The sequence below is a fragment of the Lissotriton helveticus genome, chromosome 2_1 (genome assembly GCF_964261635.1).
Source record: "Lissotriton helveticus chromosome 2_1, aLisHel1.1, whole genome shotgun sequence".
In the NCBI taxonomy this organism is placed as follows: Eukaryota; Metazoa; Chordata; class Amphibia; order Caudata; family Salamandridae; genus Lissotriton; species Lissotriton helveticus.
Genome location: NC_136059.1, coordinates 646,674,722 through 646,699,844, shown reverse-complemented (window position 1 = coordinate 646,699,844; position 25,123 = coordinate 646,674,722). Strand labels below are relative to the sequence as shown.

General features: G+C 50.1%; 1 protein-coding gene across 2 annotated transcripts in view; it reads right to left on the bottom strand.

Moving 5' to 3' along the window:
• The window catches only part of RASA1 (RAS p21 protein activator 1), a 1,157,575-nt gene that overhangs the window by 1,039,570 nt on the left and 92,882 nt on the right, over positions 1-25,123 (bottom strand). For both annotated transcript variants that reach the window (XM_078675333.1, XM_078675334.1), the window contains exon 3: positions 18,632-18,767. In XM_078675333.1, coding sequence (XP_078531459.1) covers positions 18,632-18,767 — 136 coding nt within the window. The remainder of the gene's footprint in view (positions 1-18,631; positions 18,768-25,123) is intronic.

The following is a 25,123-nucleotide window of genomic DNA, read 5'->3' as shown; positions in this document are numbered from 1 at the left end:
GTGTAAAAGGCTTACTGTAGTTCGGTGTTGCTAGAACAGGTGCTTGGCATAAGGCTTTCTTTAATTCATTAAAAACAAGTGTATGTTCCTGGGTCCAAGGGAGGACAGTCGATACGGCTGCCTCCTGTGTTGTTAACTGTATCAGTGGCTTAGCTAGAAATGCATACTGAGGAATCCATTGTCTGCAGTAAGAAGTGAGGCCAATAAAAGCTCGTACCTCCTTCTGTGTCTTGGGCTGTGGAAGACTCGCTATTAACTGGATACGGTCTGGTGTCAACTGCCTACCCCACTTGGACAGTAAGTGGCCTAAGTAGATCACTTGCTGGACACAGAATTGAAGCTTCGAAGGGGACACCTTGTGCCCCTGCTCGGCCAGAAAATACAGGACTGTAAGTGACGCACGCTCGCAGTCACGTTGAGAACGGGCTGTGATCAGTAGATCATCGACATACTGGAGCAGGGCAGTGTCAGTTGGCATGTGAATATTGTCTAGTTGTCTCTTAAGTGCTTGACTATAAATACTAGGACTTTCTGTGAAACCTTGAGGAGCTCGTGTGAATTTATAGCTCCTTCCATTTAAACAAAAACTAAAATGGTACTGGCTGTCTGGATGAATGGGGACACTGAAAAATGCGTTCTTGAGGTCGATAACAGTGAAAAATGTAGCTTCAGAATCAATGGCTGTCAATAAGGAAGAAATATCTGGGACTACTGGATACTGGGGTATGATACATTTATTAAGCTCTCGAAGGTCAATCACTAATCGATATACTGGAGGTGCATTTGGATCAGTACGTTTCATGACTGGAATGATAGGAGAATTACATACATTGGAGTCAGTTTCTACAACCACTCCTTGAGCAATAAGCTCGTCAATAATTTTGGATAAGGCTGCTACAGCCTCAGGTGGCAATCTATACTGTCTGATTCGTGGCAAAACTATACCTTGTTTGAGAGTCACACGATGGGGTGTGATTTGCATAAAACCTACATCAGTTGGACCTTGCGCCCATAAATGCTGCGGCACATTCAATAATCTTGGATCAAAATCACGTAATACATAGTGACCTTTAAAGTCACGTAAAAACAATCGGACTCCTTCTGGGGAACAGCAAATTACTGCACCTAATTCTTTCAATGTTTTGATGCCTAATAAATTTTCTGGACATGCTTTCGTGAGTAACAAATCAGTAGTTCGGGACAATGGACCAACTTCTAGAGTAACTGGTTTTGAAATTTCATTAACTATCGGTTTTCCTGAAAATCCAAGGGAAACATTTCTAGAGCCTGAGAGCGGAGCCCCTGGAACCTCGTCATGACTGATAGTAGTCCTACTTGCCCCTGTATCAATCAGAAACTTTCTGTCTTTCCCCAATACTTGACTGTGCACATAGGGACCCTCTTGATCTACAGGTATCTCGAAGAGAGGCAAGCCTACCTCCCTCTCTAGGCTGTTTCATGAATACTGTTGATACTCTGGATACTCTGACTGGGCATACTGGTACATCTGCTGTGTAACATGCTGTGTTGCAGCGATAGGCTGCGGTGCTGGAACTGTCTGTTGTGCATTCTGTGGTGACTGAGAAGTCTGTGAAACTTGTTCTTGTCTAGGCGGACGTGGTCTTTCTTTAGTCTTACCAGTAGCTATGTTGTGTTTCAGAACTGCACACTCGTTTATAAAATGACCTGGCTGTTTACAGTAATTGCAAGTCCCTTTAACGGGAGCTGCAGGATGACTGGCTTGATTCGGACCCCTCTTCTGACTGTCTTGCGGAACAGATTGTGCAACTAATACTTTCATTTTCGTGTCTTTCATACGTCTCCTTTCGTGTTCTTGCTCTTCCCTGATTCTGTTCTGGTGATACTGGAGCATCTGAAGCATTTGGGACGGGGTATTAGCTTGCCAGGTACTTTCGACTTTCAAAACTCGATTTTTAACTTGTGGACTTGAATTCTCGACTAGTTTAGTAACAAAAAGATGAGGGTATGACTCGCTACCTGTCTTCAGACCACTGTTAATAATAAAACATTTTTCAAATCTAGAATAAAAATCACTAGTGTCGGGGGGCGTGGCCTTGAGGGCGAAGATGGTGGACGCGGCTCTTTAGAGCTCCCGCCAGCCCGTACCTGATCCGTCGCATTATCCTTGCCCCCGAGTCCGACTCCCGACCCAAACTTGCAGCGGAGGTGGAGTCCAGCGAGGGGTGCCCTCCGGTGCAAGAACCGGAGCACTGGCTACATCGGTGGCGGAGTTCGTGGTGGCGACGACCTGGGGCCTACATTAGCCGAGTGACGCCGGGGCCTCAATTTTGGTGATCCCCGGCCGGGGGCTCCGGGCTCGGCGGGCGGGGCCGGCGTTGCAGCCCGCGACCAGAGGCTTGATCCTGCAAGAGGAGCGGAGGTGCCAGAGGCTGCCATATCCTGCATCTGGGGGGTGAGTGCAGCCCCCCAGACCCTGAGGGCGGACAGTACCTGCTGCGGGGCCCGGAGACCGGGGCCTCGATTTTGGTGCCTTGCGCATTGCGGCGCAGGAGCGGCTGGTGCTGCGGCCCCCCGGAGTGCGATCCTGCCTGCTCCTTGGCCTGAAGCCTTGGCGATTGTCTGCCTTCTGGTTGGCTGGGGGCCCCCCCTCTGTCCCAGACTTCTCTGGAGGTGGTGCCCGGCCTTGGAGTTGCTGGAGGGCCCTGGTTGCGTCGACGAGGTGCGCTGTTGGCCCACTGCCGGGGGCTTGGACCTGCCTCGGGGCGAAGGTACCGGGGGTGGCCTTATCCTGCGACTGGGGGTGAGTGTGGCCTCCCGGACCCCTGGGGTGCCCCGGATTTGCCTGGAGGTGGTGCCTGACTTCGGGGTGGCTGGCGATCCCTCGGCTGAGACGACGGGGTGTACAGTCGGCCCGCTGGAGCCTGCTCCCCTGCTGGACGGTGGCCTAGCCCTGGGAGCTTTGCGTGTGCCCCCCCCCCCCCCCCCCCCGCGGACGGTCTGTGGCGGTCTGCTGGCCTGAGATTGGGTGCCACACTTGGTGGCGAATTGCGGCGCGGACAGCCCGGCTGTGAGGACAGGTGCCTGCCCTGGGGCTCCGGTCACCTGAGGAGAGTTTCACCATGACCCGAGGGGGGGGGGGGGGCCCGCCAAACAGGGCCCAATTGACAAATTTACTGGCCCGAGTGGGAGTCAGGGGGCATCCGGTGGCCAGGGTTCGGGCCCCGACAACGCGGCGCTCATGGCGGCGATCACCCAGTCCAGGGACATGCTCGATGCCAAGATTGGGGCTGTTGGAGCGGACGTCACCCTGCTGCGCCAAGATCTGCGCAACGCCGTGGCTAGAATTACTGAGACCGAATCGAGGATCTCTGTCGTGGAGGACGATGTTGGGACCCTGAAGCGGAAAGTGGCGGCGATGGAAAACATTCAACGTGGTCTGGCGCTTAGGGTCGAGGATGCCGAAGGGCGGGCGCGCAGAAACAACCTACGCTTCGTGGGTTTTCCGGAGGGGTGCGAGAAGGGCAATATGGAACGGTTCCTGACTCAGTGGCTGGAGAGTTGGCTCCCCCCGGAGGCCCTGTCCCGCTGTTTCGTGATCGAACGCGCCCACAGGGCTCTGACGCAGAAGCCGCCGGAGGGTGAGAGGCCCAGACCTGTGATCGCCAAACTCTTGAACTTTCATGACAAGGACACCATTCTGCGGGAAGCGAGGGCCAAAGACTCTCTTCTGTTTGAAAATCAAAAAATTATGATCTTCCCGGACTATACTAGGCTCGTGCAACAACAGCGGCACTCCTTTCTAGCCGCTAAGGCGAAACTCCGGGGCCTAAAGATCCAGTACTCCTTACTCTATCCGGCTCGCCTACGGGTGATCTTTCAATCTCGTACTCATTTCTTCGACACCCCGGAGGCCGTGTTCAAATGGACGGATGAGACGGTGAGAATCAGACCGCACGATCAGCCTGGATTGAACCCGGGACGTTCACGGGAGCCGTCGCAAGATCGGGGGGACCAGGCTGCCAGGCCCCGAAGGGATAGGAAGTCACGATCGCGGAAACGGACCGCTTCCCGAGGTGGATCTCCTTCTGCTGCGCCTACTGACTCTGATCACTCTGGAAGAGGCCGCTGACAGCCAGTGGGGACATAGGCCCGTATTGGTCTACCATGATTCCCGGCTGAGTGGACATGCTCCGCAGGGTCCCATTTTACCGCCTGGCTTTGCAACTGTTCGTTGATCATGAGGGGGTACTGGGAGTGGGGGCTCGGGGGTTGCATGTTAGGGGCTGTTGTTCTCCTACGACTGTAGGAGGTTTGGGGGGGGAGGGGTGTGATTACTGTTCTGGGGGAGTTGGGATCCATTGGTATGGATGGCTCGGGGCTCTCTGTTCTGGACCCTGGGTCACCCATGCCGCGACAGGTACTTCATGGTTCCTTGAGGTATAGGGTGGGGGGCGGTGGGGTGTGGGTGGCTGGAGACAAGGCCACTAAGTTGGGACTGTACTTTGATCTGGACTATGCTGACGTTCTATTGTTGGTTGGCCCTGAGGTTTGGGGTGAGACGAGGGTTGCTCGTTGGGTTTTGTTGGGGTTCTGGGACGGGAGGGTGGGACTGCACGTGTGTTTTGCTGTATTGTTCTTTGCTGTGTGTGATGGGTGGCAATGGCGAGGACGCCCTGTTGATCTAGTCCCGCTGGATTATGGCTGATGGGACTCAGACTCCCCGGGGAGTCATTGCGGGTGGTCACGTGGAATGTCAGGGGGTTGCTTGACAAGATCAAGCGTGGTGCTGTGTTGCGTTGGGGGAAGCGTGAGTGCTGACATATTATTGCTCCAGGAAACGCACATGATGGGCTCGAAAGTGTTGGGCCTGCAGAGGTTTGGCTACCACCAGGTGTTCCATGCTGGTTTTTCCCGGGGATCTAGGGGTGTGGCCATTTTGATTCATCGCAGGGTGGCATACGTCCATGAGGAACAGTGGGTTGACCCGCAGGGTCGGTTTATCTTTGTCAAGGGCATGGTGGGTGCTGAAACTGTGGTCTTTGGGAGTGTCTATGCCCCCCCCCCTGCAGTGGGCCCTGGCTGAGCGACTCTTCACTGTGTGGGAGGACATCCCTGATTCCTTGGCGATGGTTGGTGGTGATTGGAACGATGTGATGGATGCGAGTGTGGACCGCTGGCGGCGCCGGGATGTGCTGGACGTTGCCCCTCCCTCTGCTCGCACTAGATTGCATGCTATGGCTGAGGGACTGGGTTGGTCGGATACCTGGAGGCATATGCATCCTGCAGCTCGTGAATATACCTATGTCTCTGCTGTGCATGGCTCCTACTCGAGGTTGGACTGTGTGTTTGTGCCCAGGGGCTGCTTGTGTAGAGTGAAAAGTGCTGATATTCTGCCTAGGGGTCTGTCCGATCACTCCCCGGTCTCGGTTAGGGTGGAACTCTGCCGAACGCGCCAACCGTTTCGATGGCGGATGTCCTCATGGCATCTGCAGCAGCCGGCCTACGTGACGCACTTGCGGGAGGCGCTGGACTTCTACTGGCGGGAGAACCTTGTGGGGGACGTGGATGCTGGGGTGGTGTGGGAGGCCATGAAGCCCACTATCCGTGGAGTGGACATTGCGTGGTGCGCCGCGGCGCGTCGGAAACGGCGGGAACTGATCATAGACGCGGCTACAAGGGTGGAAACGTTGGCAGGGCAGAACCGCGCGGGGGGAGACGACGCCGGGTTGCGATTGCTTCTCCAGGCTCAACAGTCCTATGCGTCTGTCCTGCTTGATGAGGCTAGACAGGCGTGGCTGGCCACACGTAGTAGAATATACCAGTGGGGGGACAAGTCGTGCACGATGCTTCATAGACTCTGCCAACGCCATCTTCAGCCGCTTGTGCTGCCGGGGCTCACGTCTGCCGACGGTGAGGTCATTACCGATCCAATTGAACTGGCGGCGAGTTTTGCCGCTTACTATGCTGCCCAATACGCCCCATGCGACCGCCTGTCCGCTGATGAGGTGGTTAAATTTATTGAGGACCTGCCCCCCAAGGCAGTGTCTGACGAAACCAGGACAGCCCTGGATGTGCCCCTTTCAGCTGAGGAACTGGGCGATGCCCTGGGACAGCTTAATACTGGCCCAAGTGGTTACCCGAGTGAGTTCTTCAAAAAGTTTCATGTACAGATGGGGCCCCATTATCACCGTGCGCTTGAGACTGCACGTGAGCAGGGCACTCTGCCCCGGGACTGGAGGCACGCCGAAATAGTGGTCTTTCAGAAGCCGGGTAGACCCCCGGAGAGGCACGACTCCTACCGCCCCATTTCGTTGCTCAATATTGAGGCTAAAGTGCTGGCTAAGGCTCTAGCGAATCGCTTGTCCCCACATATAACAGATCTTGTGCATCCGGATCAGGCCGGGTTCATGCCTCATAGGGCGACGCGGCACAACATCAGACGCGCGCAGGCGGCGATTGATGCAATGGGAGCCACAGGGGAGCAGGCGGCCTTATTGCTGGCTGACATTAATAGGGCCTTTGACTCTGTCAGCTGGATGTACCTGTTTGCACTCTTGCCCCGGCTCAATCTCGGCCCGGTCTTCCTGTCCTATATTAAACTATTGTACACCGACAATACGGCCTCGGTGCGGGTTGCGGGGGCGGTATCGGAGACGTTTCCAATTGGTCGAGGGACCAGGCAGGGATGCCCACTCTCCCCCTATTTGTTTGCTCTCCTTATGGAGCCGCTGGCTGCCTGGGTCCGTATAGATGCGCAAATGCGGGGGTTTGTGTGGAGCGACAGTTTAACTGATAGAATTGCGCTTTACGCGGACGATGTCCTTTTCTTTCTTACCGACCTGCGGCGATCGGGACCGCGCGTCCTGGAAATCATGCAAGTCTTTGGGGAGGTCTCCGGTCTCTATTTGAATCTGCGTAAATCCACCCTTTGGGTGCTGGATGGCGGTGATGTGACAGATCCCTGGACGCTGGGGCTTCAGGTGGCTACCCGTGGCCTGAAATACTTGGGAGTGTTCCTGTCGAGCTCGGCGGACGTTGCGTGGGAGCGCAATGTAGTGCCGGTTTGGGATCGGGTGCAGTCGGATGTCAAGACTTGGTCTCGAATGCCACTCTCTATATTTGGCAGGTCCGCTATTTTTAAGATGGTGGCCCTCCCGCGTCTCCTCTACCAGTTGCAGAATCATCCCTATCCAATTGCACCCCGGTGGTTCCGACGAGTCAACTCGGTTTTAGGCCGTTTTCTATGGGCGGGGGGGACGGCCAGAGTGGCTCTCCGTACATGCTTCTTGTCCACCTATTGCGGGGGCCTAGCCACCTCGGATCTCTTATCCTATTACCAAGCCGCTCATCTGCTTATCCTGAACGACTGGTGGTATGGTGACAGAGCGGATCCGGCCTATGCCCTGGAGCGCTCCTTGATGGGTGACAACACGCTCTACACGGTTCTCTACTCGGCCCGCGTGCGGCGGGATCTGCCGAGGGTGACGTGCCTTGTTTTTGCGGTGTGGAGGCAGGCCTTGCGCCGCATGGGCTGGTGGGGTCGCCTGACCGCTGAGACGCCGCTTTGGCATAATGGCCTCTTGCCCGAGCTTTCGGCCCTGACAGGATTCGACGGATGGGATGCGATCGGGATTTCGCGACTGGGTAATGTGATGTCCGGTACGACTCTCAAGTCCTTTCAGGCACTTAGCGCTGAGTTTGATATGCCCCAGTCCCAATTTTTCCGATATTTGCAACTTCGCCATGCGCTGATGCCCAGCATTGTCACCTTAGCTTCCCTTCCAGAGTTTAGTCCCATTGAGGCAAAGGTCTTTATGGGTGATTTGGGTGATAAGAAAGTCTCTCGCATCTATCAGACTTTGGTCACTCATTGCTCCTCCACCCTTCTTTCGTTGAAGACGGCTTGGGAAGCTGACGTTGGCCTCCTTGACGAGGATGACTGGAGGGAGGCTCTGGAGTCCCCTAAAGGTGCGGCCATTGCCATGCGGCTTAGGCTAATCCAGTTCAAGATTCTCCATAGGGCTTACTTCACCCGTGAACGACTGTGGAAGGCTGGCTTGATTGAGTCCCCTGAATGTTTGCGCTGCGGGAATGCAGTGGGCGATTTGCTTCATACGATGTGGTCGTGCCCGAGGCTGGTGGGGTTCTGGAGGGGTGTGTGGGGCTGTTTGTCGGAAGTGTTGTGTTGGACTCTTCCTCGTACCCATCGCCTAGGCCTCCTACACGTCTTGGAGGGGGTTGGTGGAAACGTATACAAACGGCATCTCCTGCTCCTGGGTCTAGTGGTGGCCAAGAGGGACCTGGCCCGAGCGTGGAAGGATGTGAGGGCTCCCCCCCTGTGTGCGTGGAGGGCCGGATTGGACTTTTGCATGGGCCTGGAACGGCCGGTATTTGAGGCGCGCGGTTGCCCCCGCAAACATTTCAAGATCTGGAAGAGGTGGGCTGAGTATAGGGGGCTGACGCTTGACCCTCCAGCGGAACTGGAGGAAGATCCCTAGACGTCTGTTATTGGCGAGTCCTTGCATTTTGCCACGAATCCTATCTCATGTTGAAACGTGCAGCAGTTGTTACACGCGTGCGAGGGGTGGGGTGGGACACAGGGGTGGGGTTGGGAGGAGTGGGTAGTTGGGGTTTTTGAGGATGGGGGAAGGCATCGTGCTGTTAATGTTTATCTATCTTTCATGACTGACTGGTTGGTCACTTGATCCTGTGCTGTCATGCTATCATGATGTTTGGTGGTGTTCTCCTGACTGTGGGGAGCCACGCATATTACTTGCCCGATCCTGTCAATAAATAAAAAAAAATTTGTTGTGAAAAAAAAAAAATCACTAGTGTCCATCCTATTTCTGTTTGCATGCTGAGATTGCATCCCAATCTTCCTTTTTCGTGGCTAGTAACCTTGGTAAAACTTGTATCAATAACTCGGGCAATTCTTTACATTTGTCCCCAAGACCGGTACCTGGTACTCGTATATTATCTTCAGCTTCTAGAGCTGTCCAATCTATCTTTTTCTCTCCCACCTCCCATTCTTTTTCCTTGAGTTTTTCATATACCCCGGCGGGCAACAGGACCTTTAGCATTTTAATTATATCTGGATACGTGTATTCTCCCATACGGAGCATGTCTTTTAATTCTCGATGGAACCCTGCTGGATCTTTATCGTGACAGGGAATTAATTTCTTCATCTCTAAGAGTTCCATCTTTGTGATGGGGGTGTAAACAAATACTCGTTCTAGTCCACCACCCGTTCCTCTAACTGGATGCACTTCTCGTAACGGATGCTGTCTATCTATGTAGAATGGTTTACTTCCTGGAGGTGAGACGTGAACAAAATGCGGATTCAGGAACGTTCTATATTTGTGGCGCTGTTCTAGAATGATACTAATTAAATCGGTACCTAGACCTCTCCATCTATACTGGAGTAACTCGTTTAGAACATCATGTAACGGACCTGGATCAGAGTGTTGTCCCTCATACAGTGTAATGAGGTGCTGGATCATATACATACCCACCAGTCGCTGCTCGGCTGGGGGCAGTTTCAGAAACATTTGTGCCACTATTTCGTCTGGAAAAGTGGTAGAATCAGTAGTCCATCGGACTGCTGATCGGGCTAGTTCTTGTTCATGCATAGTACTGAGTTCACTATAACCGATTCGTGATTTCAGAATGTGATCAGTAACTTGAAATACTTGTTCAAGAGAACCTTGTTCTGGTGCTGGAAGAGGGAAAACTTTCTTGTGTTCTAGGCGTGAATGTCGGTCGGGAAGTCTAGTTCTACCTACATACGCTATTCTGGTGGGATTCTCGTCGTTTACCTCTTCAGTATCAGAGTCGTCTTCTTTCTCGGACACTTGTACTGCTTTGCATTTCTCGTGTAACCTTATTATTTCCTTACGAATTTTCTTGTACATACTCTCTATACTACCTAGTGTCTTGTGTCTTCCCTCGGCTATATGATCACTCCACCTTGTCAGGACTTTCATTTCGGTCGGATCTTTATCTGGATAATCTTGTTCCCTTATTAAACAATTAATCAGAAACTTTAATAGCATGAGCTGAGTCTCGGCTTTCCTTTGAGACATGGCTTCGCCAATACTTTCTGGGTCTGTTCCTGTACGGATGAAACGATATATTCTGTCTAGATCTTCTTTCATATCTGGTAGGGTGTCCAAATACTCGGTTACCCGTCTTACACGTAATGAATATATGACCATATTATCATCGCCTGGGACTGGATCATAACGGCATTCGGTGAGAGCTCGCTTGATATCTGCAACGGACTGGGGTTTGGGCGTACGCTGTAACGCACGTTCATGTAGTTCAAGTAACGTTACACGTTTGTGTTGGGGCGGGGTTCCAGGAGGACTTCCCCCCCCGTGGCCCCTAGACTAGAATCATCGACCGGTATCGTACGGGGTGGGAGAGTGACGGATGTAGCGGGTACTTGTACTGTAGGCTGGACCGGGGGAACTGTAACAGGTGCTGTAACGGGTGCCCCGGTGGCTGGAGGAACAGGAATTACATTATTTACAGGAGCTGGCGGAGCAGGATTTGCATATTCTGGGACTGTGTCGTCCAAGTAGGACGAGAGAAAAATATCAGCTGCGGTCGGTTTGTGACGTAGCTTAATCGGAACTAATGGCGGCGGGAAATTACATGGTGCTTCCGGGGTTGCTTTTGTCAAGCCCTCGGCAAGAAGAGGATACATACCCTTAATAAGGGCATTTCTCTGTCTGTCTGACTGTTCGGCTTTAACTCGTTCACCTATTTCGATTAATTCCCTTTCTTGGGCTCTTTCTGAGGATTCCCTACTTAACTCTGTCTTTCTGATTTCTTTTTCGGTTCTTTTATGAGATTCTTTGCGCCATAACTCGATGGCATCTTTCTGGGACTGTCTGGATTTCTTTTTCCATAATGCTTCTTCTACTCGCATGATGCACTCGGCATCCCATGTACCTGATACAGGCCATCTATATTTCTCTTCTAGATCTTTAGTATACTCGACCCATAAGTCTAGATATAATATGGCACTTATGCCATGCTTATGATACATAAAATGTCCTGGACTGTCCCTAGGCGGGACAGGAACTGCTTCTTCGAGCAGACCTTTTCTGGTTTTTAACTGACGTAATTTCGAGAACAGAGGCATGACTTAGACTGGAATCTGGACACAATACAATACACGATAAACACAATAATAACTTGAAAAACAAATCACTCATACCACGACACTGAGAACACATGAATTGACATTTAAAATAACAGTTCGGACAGAATATCACCTGGAATACTGGGAACAGAACACATGAATTTCTCGAGAACAGAACAGAACTTACTGGAATGACTAGATGCACTGCTAAAACAGTACGAAACTTACCGGTCTCATAAAGAGACACGTCAGGACCCGCATCCACCTAGGTGGACACTTCGTGTTGGATCTGTGTACCCAAACCCACGGACCAGAGACAAATTAATTGACCCTGTCTAGATACTACCCCAGCAATGGAACTCACCGGGCAGCAAGAACGGAAGGCCTCGGACTGGACTGGACTGCTACGACGACGGACGGACGAACTTCGGACTTCAGTTACAGGTGGGCCTCTGGATACCTCGGACCTTGGACTCTCGGCTTGGGCTCTGGTCGGGACTCGCCGCGTTCCTCCACCGCCTCGTCTGGATGCTAGACCGCAACCTCCGTCTCCTCCGTGGGCCTGAGGGATACTTGAAGCAGAAATATCTGCACGTGGCCGGTATGGTTCCGTCACGGCTGCAGAGGATCAGGGGGCCTGCGTGGCTTCTCCGGCGCGTGGGGAAAGGGCAAGTCCCTATTCGGGCGCCATTATGTGGTAAATAAATAATTTATTACCGGATCTATTTTTCAGAATAATCAATAAACAGGTAGCTCAATAAATAGGAGTCAAGATTCGAGGTAGCTGGAGTTTACAGGCTTTAATCAGGCATAAAGGACAGGAACAGGACAGCCTGCATGGGAATAGGATGGCAGCTGCCGGGGGCAGGAATAAGGCATAAGGGATGACTAGCAACTTTTTAATATGGGTGCACAATATATATAGTTAAACAAAATACATTACATTCAATACAGTAGGCGTAGCAGTAGGCGGGGTTCGTAGCAGTCGCGAAAGATAAGGGCAAAAAGTGGGTGTAACAAGAGGCGTGTACAGGGCGTATACATAGACATGTGATGAAAACGTAACAGAATATGTCATAAACAGGGCGGAATCATGGAGGGGGCTACCTGAGCAGCTGGGACCTTTAGCCTAGTGGTGCGCGCAAACTGGCAATGACGTGTTACCAGGGAGAACTGGGGGCTATGACTTCTGCGCTAGAAGAGGAGACTAAAGTCTGGAGTGTCAGAGCGACATGTACCCAGGCATATCTATTATCTGGTGTTTAGAGTACATGTTGATAGAATCCAAAAGTTATCAGGGCAAAGGCTAATAGACATTAAGACTGGTGCATGCATAATTCTACATGTAGTTCGTGTGCGAGGAATATTCTATGAATATTAATACAGTATTTCTCTTTCATGGAGACATAAAGGCTAGACCATGACGGAAACTATTGATGCGATTCAGTAGCTTAGGAATGCAGAGAAGGAGGGCTGGACTGATAACTAGAAACATAACATACTCTTGGCAGACTGGGAGACAGAGCCAGGCCGGGCCGGGCACTACGAGGCAAGAAGTAAGTGAAAGGTCAGGGATACAGGTGGGGGCTGTATCGCTCCTCGGAGAGGGTTCAGGAGACAGGAGCTGAATCTGAGTCCGGGCCCTTTTGAGGCCTAGAAACGGGGACAATTCAATGAATTAACGTGCATACTGTGAAGTGTGGCAACGTAGTTTTACATAGGCCTGATATTCGTTGCTTTCACGAGAACTGGAAACTGGCATACTAGAGATGGACACAACTGTAATTGCGTCTTTAATCGATCAGAGAGGAATACATATGCATATCGATCATGCACATATAACATAGGATGGGGAACACGTAGGCACATACGACATGGCAAAATTTACTTTTCCACACCCGTTCCGGCACGAGGCCTCCGAGATCATCTGATGGCGTCCCACAGGGATCCTCCCTCAGCCACACGCTGTTCAACGTTTACATGGCTCCACTAGCATGCATCGCCCGACAGCACGACCTCAACATAATCTCCTACGCTGACGACACGCAGCCAAGGACCTCCCTCACCAAGGACCCTCTCACTGCCAAATCCCACCTCCACCAGGGAATGAAGGCCGTTGTTGACTGGATGAAGGAAAGCAGACTTAAGCTGAACTCAGACAAGACGGAGATCCTCATCCTTGGGCCCAACCCCTCAGCATGGGACGACTCCTGGTGGCCAGCATCACTGGGGACCCCCCCCCCCGACCCCTACTGACCACGCACGCAACCTGGGAGTCATCCTCGACTCGAAATTCACCATGACCAAACAAGTCAATGCAGTCTCCTCCACCTGCTTCAACACCCTACGCATGCTCCTCAAGATCTACAGATGGATCCCGACAAACACGAGGAAAACAGTCACCCACGCCCTAGTCAGTAGCAGACTTGACTACGGAAACGCCCTCTACGCCGGAGCCTCGTCCAAGCTCATCAACAGACTGCAAAGAATCCAGAACGCCTCCGCACGCCTGATCCTCGACGTCCGACGCCGCCACAACATCACCCACCCACCTGAGGAGCCTACACTGGCTCCGTGTCGACAGAAGGATCTCCTTCAAACTCCTGATCCACGCACACAAGGCACTCCACAAAACCGGCCCAGCCTACCTCAACAGCAGACTCTCCTTCTACGTACCCAACATGATACTCCGCTCCGCTGACCACGCCCTGGCAACGGTCCTGCGCATCCGTAGAAACACCTCCGGAGGCAGATCCTTCTCCCACCGTGCCGCCAAGACATGGAACACCCTCCCCCTCTACCTACGACAAACCGAAGACCTACTGACCTTTAGGAGACAACTCAAGACCTGGCTTTTCGACCAGTAGCAGCATCACCCCAGCCCCCAACGCCTTGAAACTCTTGCGGGTACGTAGCGCAGTTTACAAATTAACTGATTGATTGATTGATTGACATAGCCAACACTTCCTTGAGAAGAGGAAGATGAGACGGCAAGGACTGCGTTGGTGGAGTATGAAGTGGAACTTGGATAAACTCCAGGGTATGGCAATATGTGATGAGGTCCAGGACACATTTGTCCATAGTGATCTTCCTCGACCGGCACTATGAGATTGTCACTGCTTCCAGGCGGTGTCTCTGACTGAAGCAGTTTGCCTTCTCCTCGGCTGATGCTGTGGGTAGGCAGGACGAAAGGGCTTCTGGCGAATTGTGGTTGATACCTCTGGAATCCGCCATGATAGGGATATGTTCTTCACCCAAGAACGCAGAGGAATGGTGTTTTCCGTAACTGGAGGTTTCCTAGTAACCTAGCTGTCTCAGTATCCGATTTTATTACCAGCAAGGCCTCATCGACATGCTTCCCAAACAGAGTATCGTCATCATAGGGCAAGTCCAAAATATTTGTCTGAACTTCAGGCTGGAAGGATGTAGCCTTGAGGCAGCCCTGAAGTCATATCACTGCTGATCCTGCTGGTTGCCAGAATCCAATAAACGTAATGTTCATAGGGCAGCCAAATTTTTCTGACATCGATCTTTCCCCTTCTTTTAAAATCTGTGTGACTTCTGTCCTCCGGCAAAGAAAGCTGTCGTTGTGGAGACTGCTCTTCTAGAGTGCACCTTAGCCTTGTGTTTTAAAGGGCTGCATGAACAGTTGTACCTGAATTTCAAACTTGTCAAGTCACCTGCCCTATCTGTTAGGCAGAGAAGAGACTGGAGTGGAGGGGGTTTCTGATTGGTGTTGTGCAGCCTGCGTAATTACTGAGTCCGATTTCGGATGTTCTATGAGACAAGTGTGCGTGTCTTCAGGCACTTTATATTTATAGCCAATTCTGGGAAGAACTACTACCTTATGATCAACAGTGTCAAAGGCTGTCGCTAGCTCGAGGAGAATTAGCACTGCATTTCCGCCATCGTCAACTATGGACCTGATATCGTCAGCGGTTTTGACGAAGGCAGACTCAGTGCTATGACCACTTCTAAAGCCAAATTAGGTGGCGTCAAGCAGTTCATGATCAGACAAGAATGGAGTATAAATGGCCTTTTCAATAATTTTACCTCGGAAGAGTAAGCAGGAGCTAGGCCGATAATTATTAGGATTGTTGCGAGACAAATTGGACTTTTTGAACAAGGGAATATGGAAGCTTTCCATGCAGTAGGGAAAACGTCATGTTTTGAAGCAGGGTCTAGTTTTACCATATAGTGCCCCTGGCCCATTCTGTCCACATTTGGTGCATGAGAGTCTCAAATGTCCCTGCCAGCCCATAGACAGGGTCGTACTACAATTGTGCACACTGCCTTGAGCGTCTACAGAGGCAGTAGGCCTCATGCCCTCCTGTTACCTCAGACGTATCGCTCCTATGAAGGCCAATAACCCTAGGTCACTGTCTTTCTGATTAACAAGTCTCCGAGCCCCTGTCCTCTACATGTACATCTTTCTGAATATCAAGACATGGGTACTTCTGTCATCTAGAGAAACAAGATGAGCTAAGAATAGGAGTGGGGGCCAACTGGGAGTTTCCGTAGCTTCTCACCTGATGTTTTGCTAGCTTTGGAAAGTAAGATAGCGACATGGCTTAAAATAAACAATAACCTTTTGATGAACTATGTACCTTATAAGGAGCTTCCGCTTTAAAGTTACAGAGAAGTGACGCAAATTGTTTTCAATAAAATGTTCAGCTTTTGTAATGTTCTGTGGTTAAACACCTGCTAAAGTTAGATTTTGCAGTCAACAGTTCCTCATTAAAACTGTATAAAAGGACTGCTTACAGGCCAATTAGTTGACCACCTCTCAGTGTAAATTCACGACGAGGTGGTCCCAGCCTGAATAGTAATTCTCGGACGGCAGGTCACAATTAAGTGGATCCAATGAAGGTGGTCACCTCTGATACGGATAAAGAAGAGAACTCAGTGAATCTACAGACGTCTTCAGGCACACGAGGCTATGACTGGACAACTATAAATGAGCAAGGGTATTGATTACATTTATTATATATCTGAACCACTTTATCTAGGAAAATATTGGCCAGGGTATCACAAAACATTTAGCCATTATTTGAGATACTATTCATTGAGGGTGAGAACAAGTTGGAAACCACCCGAAAGAGCTCTTTCGAGAAATTGTCCGCAGTTCCTATCTTTTACATGAAATAAGAGGTTTTTTCTTTGAGCTTAGAGCTTTGTAGTTATTTAGGCAGATTTTATATTTTTCTTTTTCAGCAAGGACGCATTCCTTCTTCTAAAGTCTCTCCTGTGTTCTACATGCCTGTTTCTGTAGCCTTAGGTTTTCAATGAACAAGGTGCAGAAGGTTTATTTCTCCTTGAGGGTGAGGAGCTGCAAGGGACAGTTGTGAAGCAGCTCAAATAGAGTGCACGGTGGAGGAACAGGCCCAAGTTAAGGTCATACTGTGGCATGATAAAGGGTGAGGGAAAATATCTAACCCTTTGAAAAAAATCTCACACCAGGAGAATTGAGAAAAGAGGGCTGATCCAGCAACTGCTACACAATAGCAGAAATAAATGTAAAATACCCTATAGCTGTGCCTAGGGCAAGTCATTGCCGGGCTAGGGAGAAAAACTAAAAGATAACTTGGCATTAAGAGGTAGGTCAATCTACTGAGTACTGCCCCAAGCCACAAATCGGTCCCAAGGACAGGCTTACATAGTTTTAGTCAAGGGACGCCTGGCTGCCAAGAGGACACAAACCTCCACCAGAGGAAGGTCAAAGACATTTATCTGTCACCACTCAATCACCATGCATGAAGGCGGAGATTGCAAAAGCCAGAACAGATCGAGCCAGTTCTTTCCATTCACTAAAGAGACCTTGCACCACCTCTGCACTGGTGAGCTGCTAGGTGCCGATGGCATAGCTTACCAGCCATGGCATCCACTGATTCTGCCAGGTTGTTCACGGTCAGGAAAATCCTTGGTGGTCTAGCCAGTTCCAAAAGGCTTAAGGCCACCTGGCACAGGGTCCATGGCCCTACCAAGTCCGGTATTTTGCAGTACCACATGTCAGTTATGTGGTCTGTGAGTATCTGCACTAGCCTCCCATTGAATAATGGAAGAAAAGAAGGGTATCAACGCTAAGCAGATGGCGCTCCGCTCTAGATGGTTGATATGGAGCTGGGACTCTGCCGGAGACTAGAGGCTTTTGATCTCCACTTCACCCAGATGACCACTTAAACCCAGAAGTGACACATCGGTCACCACTGTCAGCTCTGGGTACGATGCGAAGAGGTGCTGCCCGCTGGCCCAACTGGGGTCCAGTAACCATTGCTGCATATCATTTGCAGTCTCCTCTGAAATATGAACGTGGTCAGAGATGTCCCCTTGATGTTGGGCCCACTGTGATTTTATATCCCACTGCAGAGCCCACATATGCCACCTGGTGTGCTTTACCAGCACATCAGTTCCAGAAGCCTCAGTCAACATCACTGAAACCTAGAACTGAGGCTGAAAGACTGGGATCATTAGGTGAATGTCTTTGACGCTCTCCTTGGGAAGAGGCAAGAAACCGAACTGTGTCCAGAATAACTTTGATGAAGGAGAGTATCGGAGGAATCGGGTCAGACTTTGGCGAGTTGATAGTGAACCCCAAAGATACCAGGTGGTTTTCCGTAGTCTGGAGGTGGTTAACGACAGCCCAGGGCGAGCCCAACTTCAACAGCCAGTAGTCGAGGCACAGGAAGGGCTGCCACCCCTGACCTCCGAAAGAGTGCTGCCACCACCGCCATCACTTTCATTAACACTTAAGGGGCACTAGGGAGACCAAATTTGTTAGCGGACTGCTTTTTAAACTTATGCTAAGTGGTAAATGTACTTCTTCTCATGAACATTAAAGTAGTGAGATTTTTCTTGATTGCATGCAAAAGGTAATTTTTGGGATCGGCTTCAAACAACTCCACCGAGGACAAATCTAAAAAAATTGTAGAAATTCACAGGGTTATTTCTGTGGATTAACACACCAACTGTAGAAATCTATGTATAACTTGGAGGTCAAAGGATTAAATCGCAGTGGATCCTGTCAGGGCCCCTCTCATTTGGAGCTCAATGAATTGAGCATCACTGAATAGTGAATAGCAATCGTTACCACCACTTTGAGAGGGTTTTGTTCAAAAAGGTATTCTATTAGGTTTAGAACATTGTTTTGATAAATGAAAATAAATCATTGTGAGCTAAATGGGAACAAGCTAAAAAAGTTTTTAAAAAGTTGAAAAACCCAAAGCTCAAAATGGATACGAGACAGATTATGAACAACAGATAAAGAGCAAAAGCAATGTCTGAAAACGTTCCTGTGGTAAAATAAATGTCAGCCCTGGTCAAAGCTTAAAAGCTCATGCACTGATAGCAAACAAGCTACTAGCGAAATCCTTTTCACTGAGATTTCAAATTAGAGAGGACAACGCATCCAAATCAGCATGTACAATTACAAAACAAATAATGCTAAACAGTATCCATTTGATACTAGTCAACATCAGTCAACATCAGATTTGCATTATTTACCTCAGGTGGTGGTACAGGGTGAAGAAGCTTCTCGCCTTTTAGCAAACAAGAGACGTGGCTGTAATAGCCTATCAGATCCGACAGTGAAGAAAAACGTCGACCTCCAATGTAATAATCACCACACATGGCGATTATCCTATATGAAAAAAAATTGCAACATTTAATAACACATACCCCATTACCAATTCATCGCCCTGCAACTGAACTAGATGTCCACAGGCAGCTTCACAGCAAAAACAACTGGCATAACATGTACCCAATGAATCAGTTTCTACACTTATTCAAACTCAGACAAGCAAGGAAATCTAACACAGATTTCAAACACAAATTTACAATGAAAGAAAGATTGTCGACAGCTGATTGGTAAGGGAACAGTATTAAATGGTTAAGTAGGAAAAAAACATACTTACCTGTAACTATAGGACTCTAGCTGAATTATTCAAAGATTTACATGCTACAATTAAGAGTGTAAAAGTAGCGTCACACCAAAAAGAAATAAAGTAGTAAGTGGGTATGAAACTCACCTCTGCAGCTTTACTGCAGGGTGACTTCAGTGAGGACACCAACGGCTCGTCCTCCATATTCAAAAAGGAAATATTTCTGGTGAGAATGCCAGAAACCTTATCGTTTAAAAAATAAAAGTCTTCGGTAATATAAACCAATATACCCTTCTGTATAACACAAACCCTATTAAGGCCTTGATATTCGGATAAGCAATCAGGAGCATGCATTATAGTTCAATGGAGAATTAGCACAGGTAGGAGAACCTGTTACAATGGCTCTATTAAGTCTTCCAGAATCTACATACCAGTGCTAACTGCATACACACTGCATCCATACATACAAAGTTGTACACAAATCAATTAAGACAATTATTTCAAAAACTAATGTTTGCATATAGTCGAATGAGACGATACGTTTTATAGACAGCAGGACTAATACTAGGACTTCAGCAGTCGCACAAGTACCTGACGTAGACATCAAGTCGGCAGACTGTAAATGCAGTCAGGGGCAATATGCATGCTATACATGCATGCTATACACCGATTTGGATACTCTCCCTGAGAAGCCCTCATAACACAGCCTCCTTTGCCAGCCCGACACATTGGGTCATGCTTACCTTGTCTACCGCAGGCATCAACACTTGCTTTTGTGACCAGCTGGACTTACTCCTCGATGGTCGCTCCCTCTCGCTCCCTGCCTCACCTCCCCGACCACCTGGAAACACTCCTGCTAATCACTGCCAGACATCGCCTGCAGTTCTAGCGCCTCGACGCCGGACTAGCGCTCATTGCCTGTGTGGTATCGTTATTTAGGGCATATCACATTTTATTTTATTCTATTTTAAAAGCGCTGCATTGCCTGCCCTGTGTAATTTCGTTTTACTTTACAGCATATTTTATTTATATAGCGCCGCATTTACTGGGTTTTAGCTGTCCCCTTCTGTGTGTCCGTGCCCCAGTTTCACTTTCCCTCCCTCCATTTGTTGTGCTCGTGGCCCGTGTCTCCTCCCAGCCTCCCAGCTGCCCCTCCCATGCTCAGCCCCCTACACTATCCATTTAAGTCAGATGGTCCTACGCGCAGCGTCCACGCGCTACGGCCGCGCCGAAGGTTCGCCAAAGGTAAGCCCGTCTACGCCCGTCCGCGCCGGGACCGCGCCCAGCGCCAGACCCCCTGGTCCACGCATTGCCCAGCCCTCCCGCATTTCTTACGACGCCTCCACCCTCCTAGCCCTTAACCCCGGCCGACTCTCCAACTGCGCCCAAGCCGCTCCTGGACACACTCATGGACCCTTCACATGCTACTCCTGCAAGTTCGACGGCACCAAGAAAAACTCCTCATCCACGATCACACAACAGATATCTGACTCCAACCACCTAAAATGCATCCTGCTCAACACCCGCTCAGTCCACAGACACGCCATCGACCTCTGGAACCTACTAGACACCATTTCTCCCGACGTCGCCTTCCTAACAGAAACATGGATGAACGCCTCATCAGCCCCAGACATCACCATTGCCATCCCGGAAGGATACAAGATCATCCGTAAGGACCGCACCGACCAAACAGGAGGAGGCATCGCTATCGTCCATAAGAACTCCATCCGCATCTCAACCAGCTCAGACGTCAACCTTACCAGCGCCGAACACCTTCACTTCCAGATCCACACCGACCCCAAGACCACACTCAGAGGCACACTCCTCTACTGACCTCCAGGACCCCGTGCACAATTCAGCGACGTTATCACTGACTTTATCACCCCACACGCCCTCCCCTCCGAGGAATACATTCTGCTGGGAGACCTCAACTTTCACCTGGAAAAGAGCAATGACAGCAACGCCACCTCCCTTCTGGACAATCTCGGACTTAAACAACTTGTCACTACGCCCACCCACATCGCAGGTCATACACTCGACCCTATCTTCACCTCCAGCAAACATGTCTCCTTCAGTCACACCACTACTCTCCATTGGACAGACCACAGCTGCGTACACTTCATCTACAATAAGACCACAACTCACAACCATCCTCAACCTTCTCTGCGAAGAAACTGGAACAAAATCACCATCGACCAGATCGCCTCATCGCTTCTCCAAAACCCCCCTGCCCACTCCTCAAACCCCGACCAAGCAGCCATTAACCTCACCCAATGGCTATCCAACAGCGCCGACATCCTAGCACCGCTGAAAAAACGTCAAATCAAACTAGGCAGCAAAAACGCCTCCTGGTTCAACGATGATCTTAAGAAATCGAAGAAACTCTGTCGCTCCCTCGAGAAGGCCTGGAAAAAAGACCCAAACACCAACACCAGGGACGCCTTCAAAAACGCCACCCGCATACACCACCAACTAATCCGATCTGCCAAGAAAGCCGCATTCAAAGACCGACTAGACAACAACGCCCACAACAGCAAGGAATTATTCAACATCGTCAAAGAATTTACCAACCCCTCAGCCAACTCCAACGACATCACCCCCTCTCAAGCCCTCTGCGACTCACTAGCTTCGTTCTTCCACAACAAAATCGCAGACATCCACAACAGCTTCGACAACCGACCCGGAGACCAACCCACCCAACCTTCTGCAGGACCTTCAGCCCTCTTGAACATCCTTAATGACTGGAACCCAATCTCCACTGAGGACACCATCCGCCTGATGAACTCCATCCACTCAGGATCCCCCACAGACCCCTGCCCGCACCACATCTTCAACAAAGCAGACTCCATCATAGCACCACACCTTCGAGACGTCATCAACTGCTCCCTCAACTCCGCCACCTTCCCGGAAAGCTGGAAACACGCAGAACTTAGCGCCCTTCTGAAAAAACCCACAGCGGACCCCACCGAACTCAAAAACTACCGCCCCATCTCCTTCCTACCATTCCCGGCCAAAGTCATCGAGAAAGCCGTCAACAACCAGCTCGCCGCCTTCCTCGAAACCAACAAATCCCTCGACTCCTCACAGTCCGGCTTCCGAGCCAAACACAGCACGGAGACCGCCCTCATCGCAGCAACAGACGACATTCGAACTCTTCTGGACAATGGAGACACAGTCGCCCTCATCCTCCTCGACCTCTCCGCAGCCTTCGACACAGTCTGCCATAGCACCCTTCTACAGCGCCTCAGAAACATCGGAATCCAAGGAAAAGCACTGGAATGGATCACCTCGTTCCTCACCGGAAGAACCCAGAGAGTCCGCCTCCCACCATTCAACTCAGAGGCCACTGAAGTCATCTGCGGCGTACCCCAAGGGTCCTCACTCAGTCCCACCCTCTTCAACGTATACATGAGCCACCTCGCGGCCATCGCACGCCAACACAACCTCAACATCATCTCCTACGCGGATGACACTCAACTGATCCTATCACTCACCAAAGACCCTAACACCGCCAAAACCAACCTACATGAAGGAATGAAAGAAGTAGCCGAGTGGATGAAGCACAGCCGTCTGAAACTGAACTCAGACAAAACAGAAGTCTTTATCTTAGGTACCTCCCCCTCCGCCTGGGATGACTCTTGGTGGCCAGAGGCCCTTGGAAAAGCACCCATCCCGACGGACCACGCACGGAATCTGGGCGTCATCCTGGACTCCTCACTCTCTATGAACAGACAAGTAAACGCCGTTTCATCATCTTGCTTCAACATTCTTCGCATGCTCAAAAAAACATTTAGCTGGATCCCCACCGAAACCAGAAAAACGGTCACCCATGCACTGGTTACAAGCCGCCTGGACTACGGAAACACCCTATACGCCGGTATCACCGCAAAACTCCAGAAAAAACTCCAACGCATCCAGAACGCATCAGCCAGACTCATACTAGACATCCCGCGTAAAGACCACATCTCTAGTCACCTGAAAAACCTCCACTGGCTCCCCGTCAATAAGAGGATTACTTTCCGACTCCTAACCCACGCACACAAAGCACTTTACGAAATTGGACCCGAATGCCTCAACACACGACTTTCCTTCTACACCCCCTCCCGCCAGCTACGATCCTCCAACCAAGCCCTTGCTACCGTACCTCGCATCAATAAAACCACCATGGGAGGTAGATCCTTCTCCTACCTCGCAGCTAAAACCTGGAACTCACTCCCCACTCACCTTCGTCTCACTCAGAACCATCTAGCATTCAGAAAGCAACTTAAAACTTGGATATTCGACAAGTAACTCCCCACCCTTCTTCAAGCGCCTTGAGACCCTCCGGGTATGTAGCGCGCTATATAAATCTTCTGACTTTGACTTTTGTGCTCACTGAACTAGAAGATCTATGGCCTCCAAAGCCTTCTTTGCAGATTACAGACTAAACGGTATTCTTAGGACACCTACCTGGTCACACACTGCTATCTTAAGTACTTTCTACATAAAGCCCTCAAACATATTTCTAATCGGGTCCTCGCTAGGATTTGACCTTGAATATTGTACCGCCTTATTTTCTTGGGGTAATGAGGGTTTTTACTGAAAAATAAAAAGTCAAGTATTCTATTCCTCCCACTCCTAAGGGGTGGTTTTGAGTTCTTATGAGGGATATCTCCCTCATCCTTCTTTCTTTTGCTTTCCCTGCTTGCTAGGTTATACCCGTTTTGCTTTAGTTACCTGACCCCTATGCTTATTTGCTTCATGCTCACCTCATGATTACCTCGCATCTCTACATCCTTCCAGGTTCTGCACACCATCTTCCGGTCTCCTTTTACCGGTGGAACCTTCTCCCTTCAACCCGCCATCCCCCGCTTTTACCCAAACGTCTGCCAGATGTAAACCCCCAGTTCTCAGAGCTTTTCAGAAGCCCCCTTTTGAACTTTACTTCAGACTGCACATTGGATGCCATTCTGGAGGTTGAGCAGTTTGAAGCCCGGTTCTTTTTTTCATTGCAACTGGCAATTAAAGAGTATGCTACACTTTGGAGGAAACTGTCATGCTTTGAGGTGCTGCCTTGCACCTCACTGGACAGGGGTTCTCCCAGGTTTGTCGCAAGAGAACAATGGATAAATATGTGAGAGGTGAAGAGTCTCTCAGTTCTGCTGCCTGGAACTACAAGAAGGAGGAGGCTTGTACTGCAGGAATTCTGATCGGTACCCAAAAGCAAGCCTGGTGAAGACTGTGCCTGCTGCACTATAGGGTTTGTTCCAGGAGGTTGCCAACCTGACTGTGGAATCCAAACCTTCCACCACTAGTAGGCCCAGTTTACAGGTTCGTCCCAATGAAGCACTCCGGCGGACCGACTTCCAGATTTTGACCGGGAGCTCCCTGAAAGTCAAGCCGGCAAACCCTCACTGAACCTAGACTGGTGGAGAGCAGAGAGGGACCTCGGCTGAAAAAGCTCCAGAAAAGTTTCTAAGTCCAAAGGTAACATTTTGACAAAAGCCTATGGTGTGGGGTATACGAGCAGGGCTACATCACGGTCAGTCTCAAACTTTGACTTTGCACCGGTCAAGAGCGACCAGAAGTCCTGAGGTGGCACTATTGGGTTCTAAGCACTAGAAAGTGTTTCCTCTTTAAAAATTCATATCTCCGGGTCCTTACAGTGGATTTTCATGGTGTTGGTGGCATTTTAAAGATAAAAATATTTCCTATTTTTATATAAATTGATGTGGGATTTTTACTGTGTGTTGTGTCTTACTTATTCACTGTATTGGTGTTTCTGAATGCTTTACATTCCTGTCTCTTAAGTTAAGCCTTGGGTTGAGCAAGGGACACATTTATAGAGACCCTATTTAGGACCCAGTGCCTTGATGGTGGCCTTATTGCTGGTGTTAGGTGCCTACCTACCACTCCCTATAACCCACCTTCCAACAGATGGAGAACTGCAAGAGTCTGAATGGGGTGGGGTGGGGTGGGGGGTTAGGGGAGTAATGTGGCAGCAGGGGAGAGTAGGAGAGACTCAAAAGTCTGGTGAGCTTCTCCCTAAACAAACCCTATCAGTTAAAAGTATAACAACTTTGCAAGAATTACCAAGCGCTCTAAGAAACAGGGAGTGATGATGGGTGACCTGGGA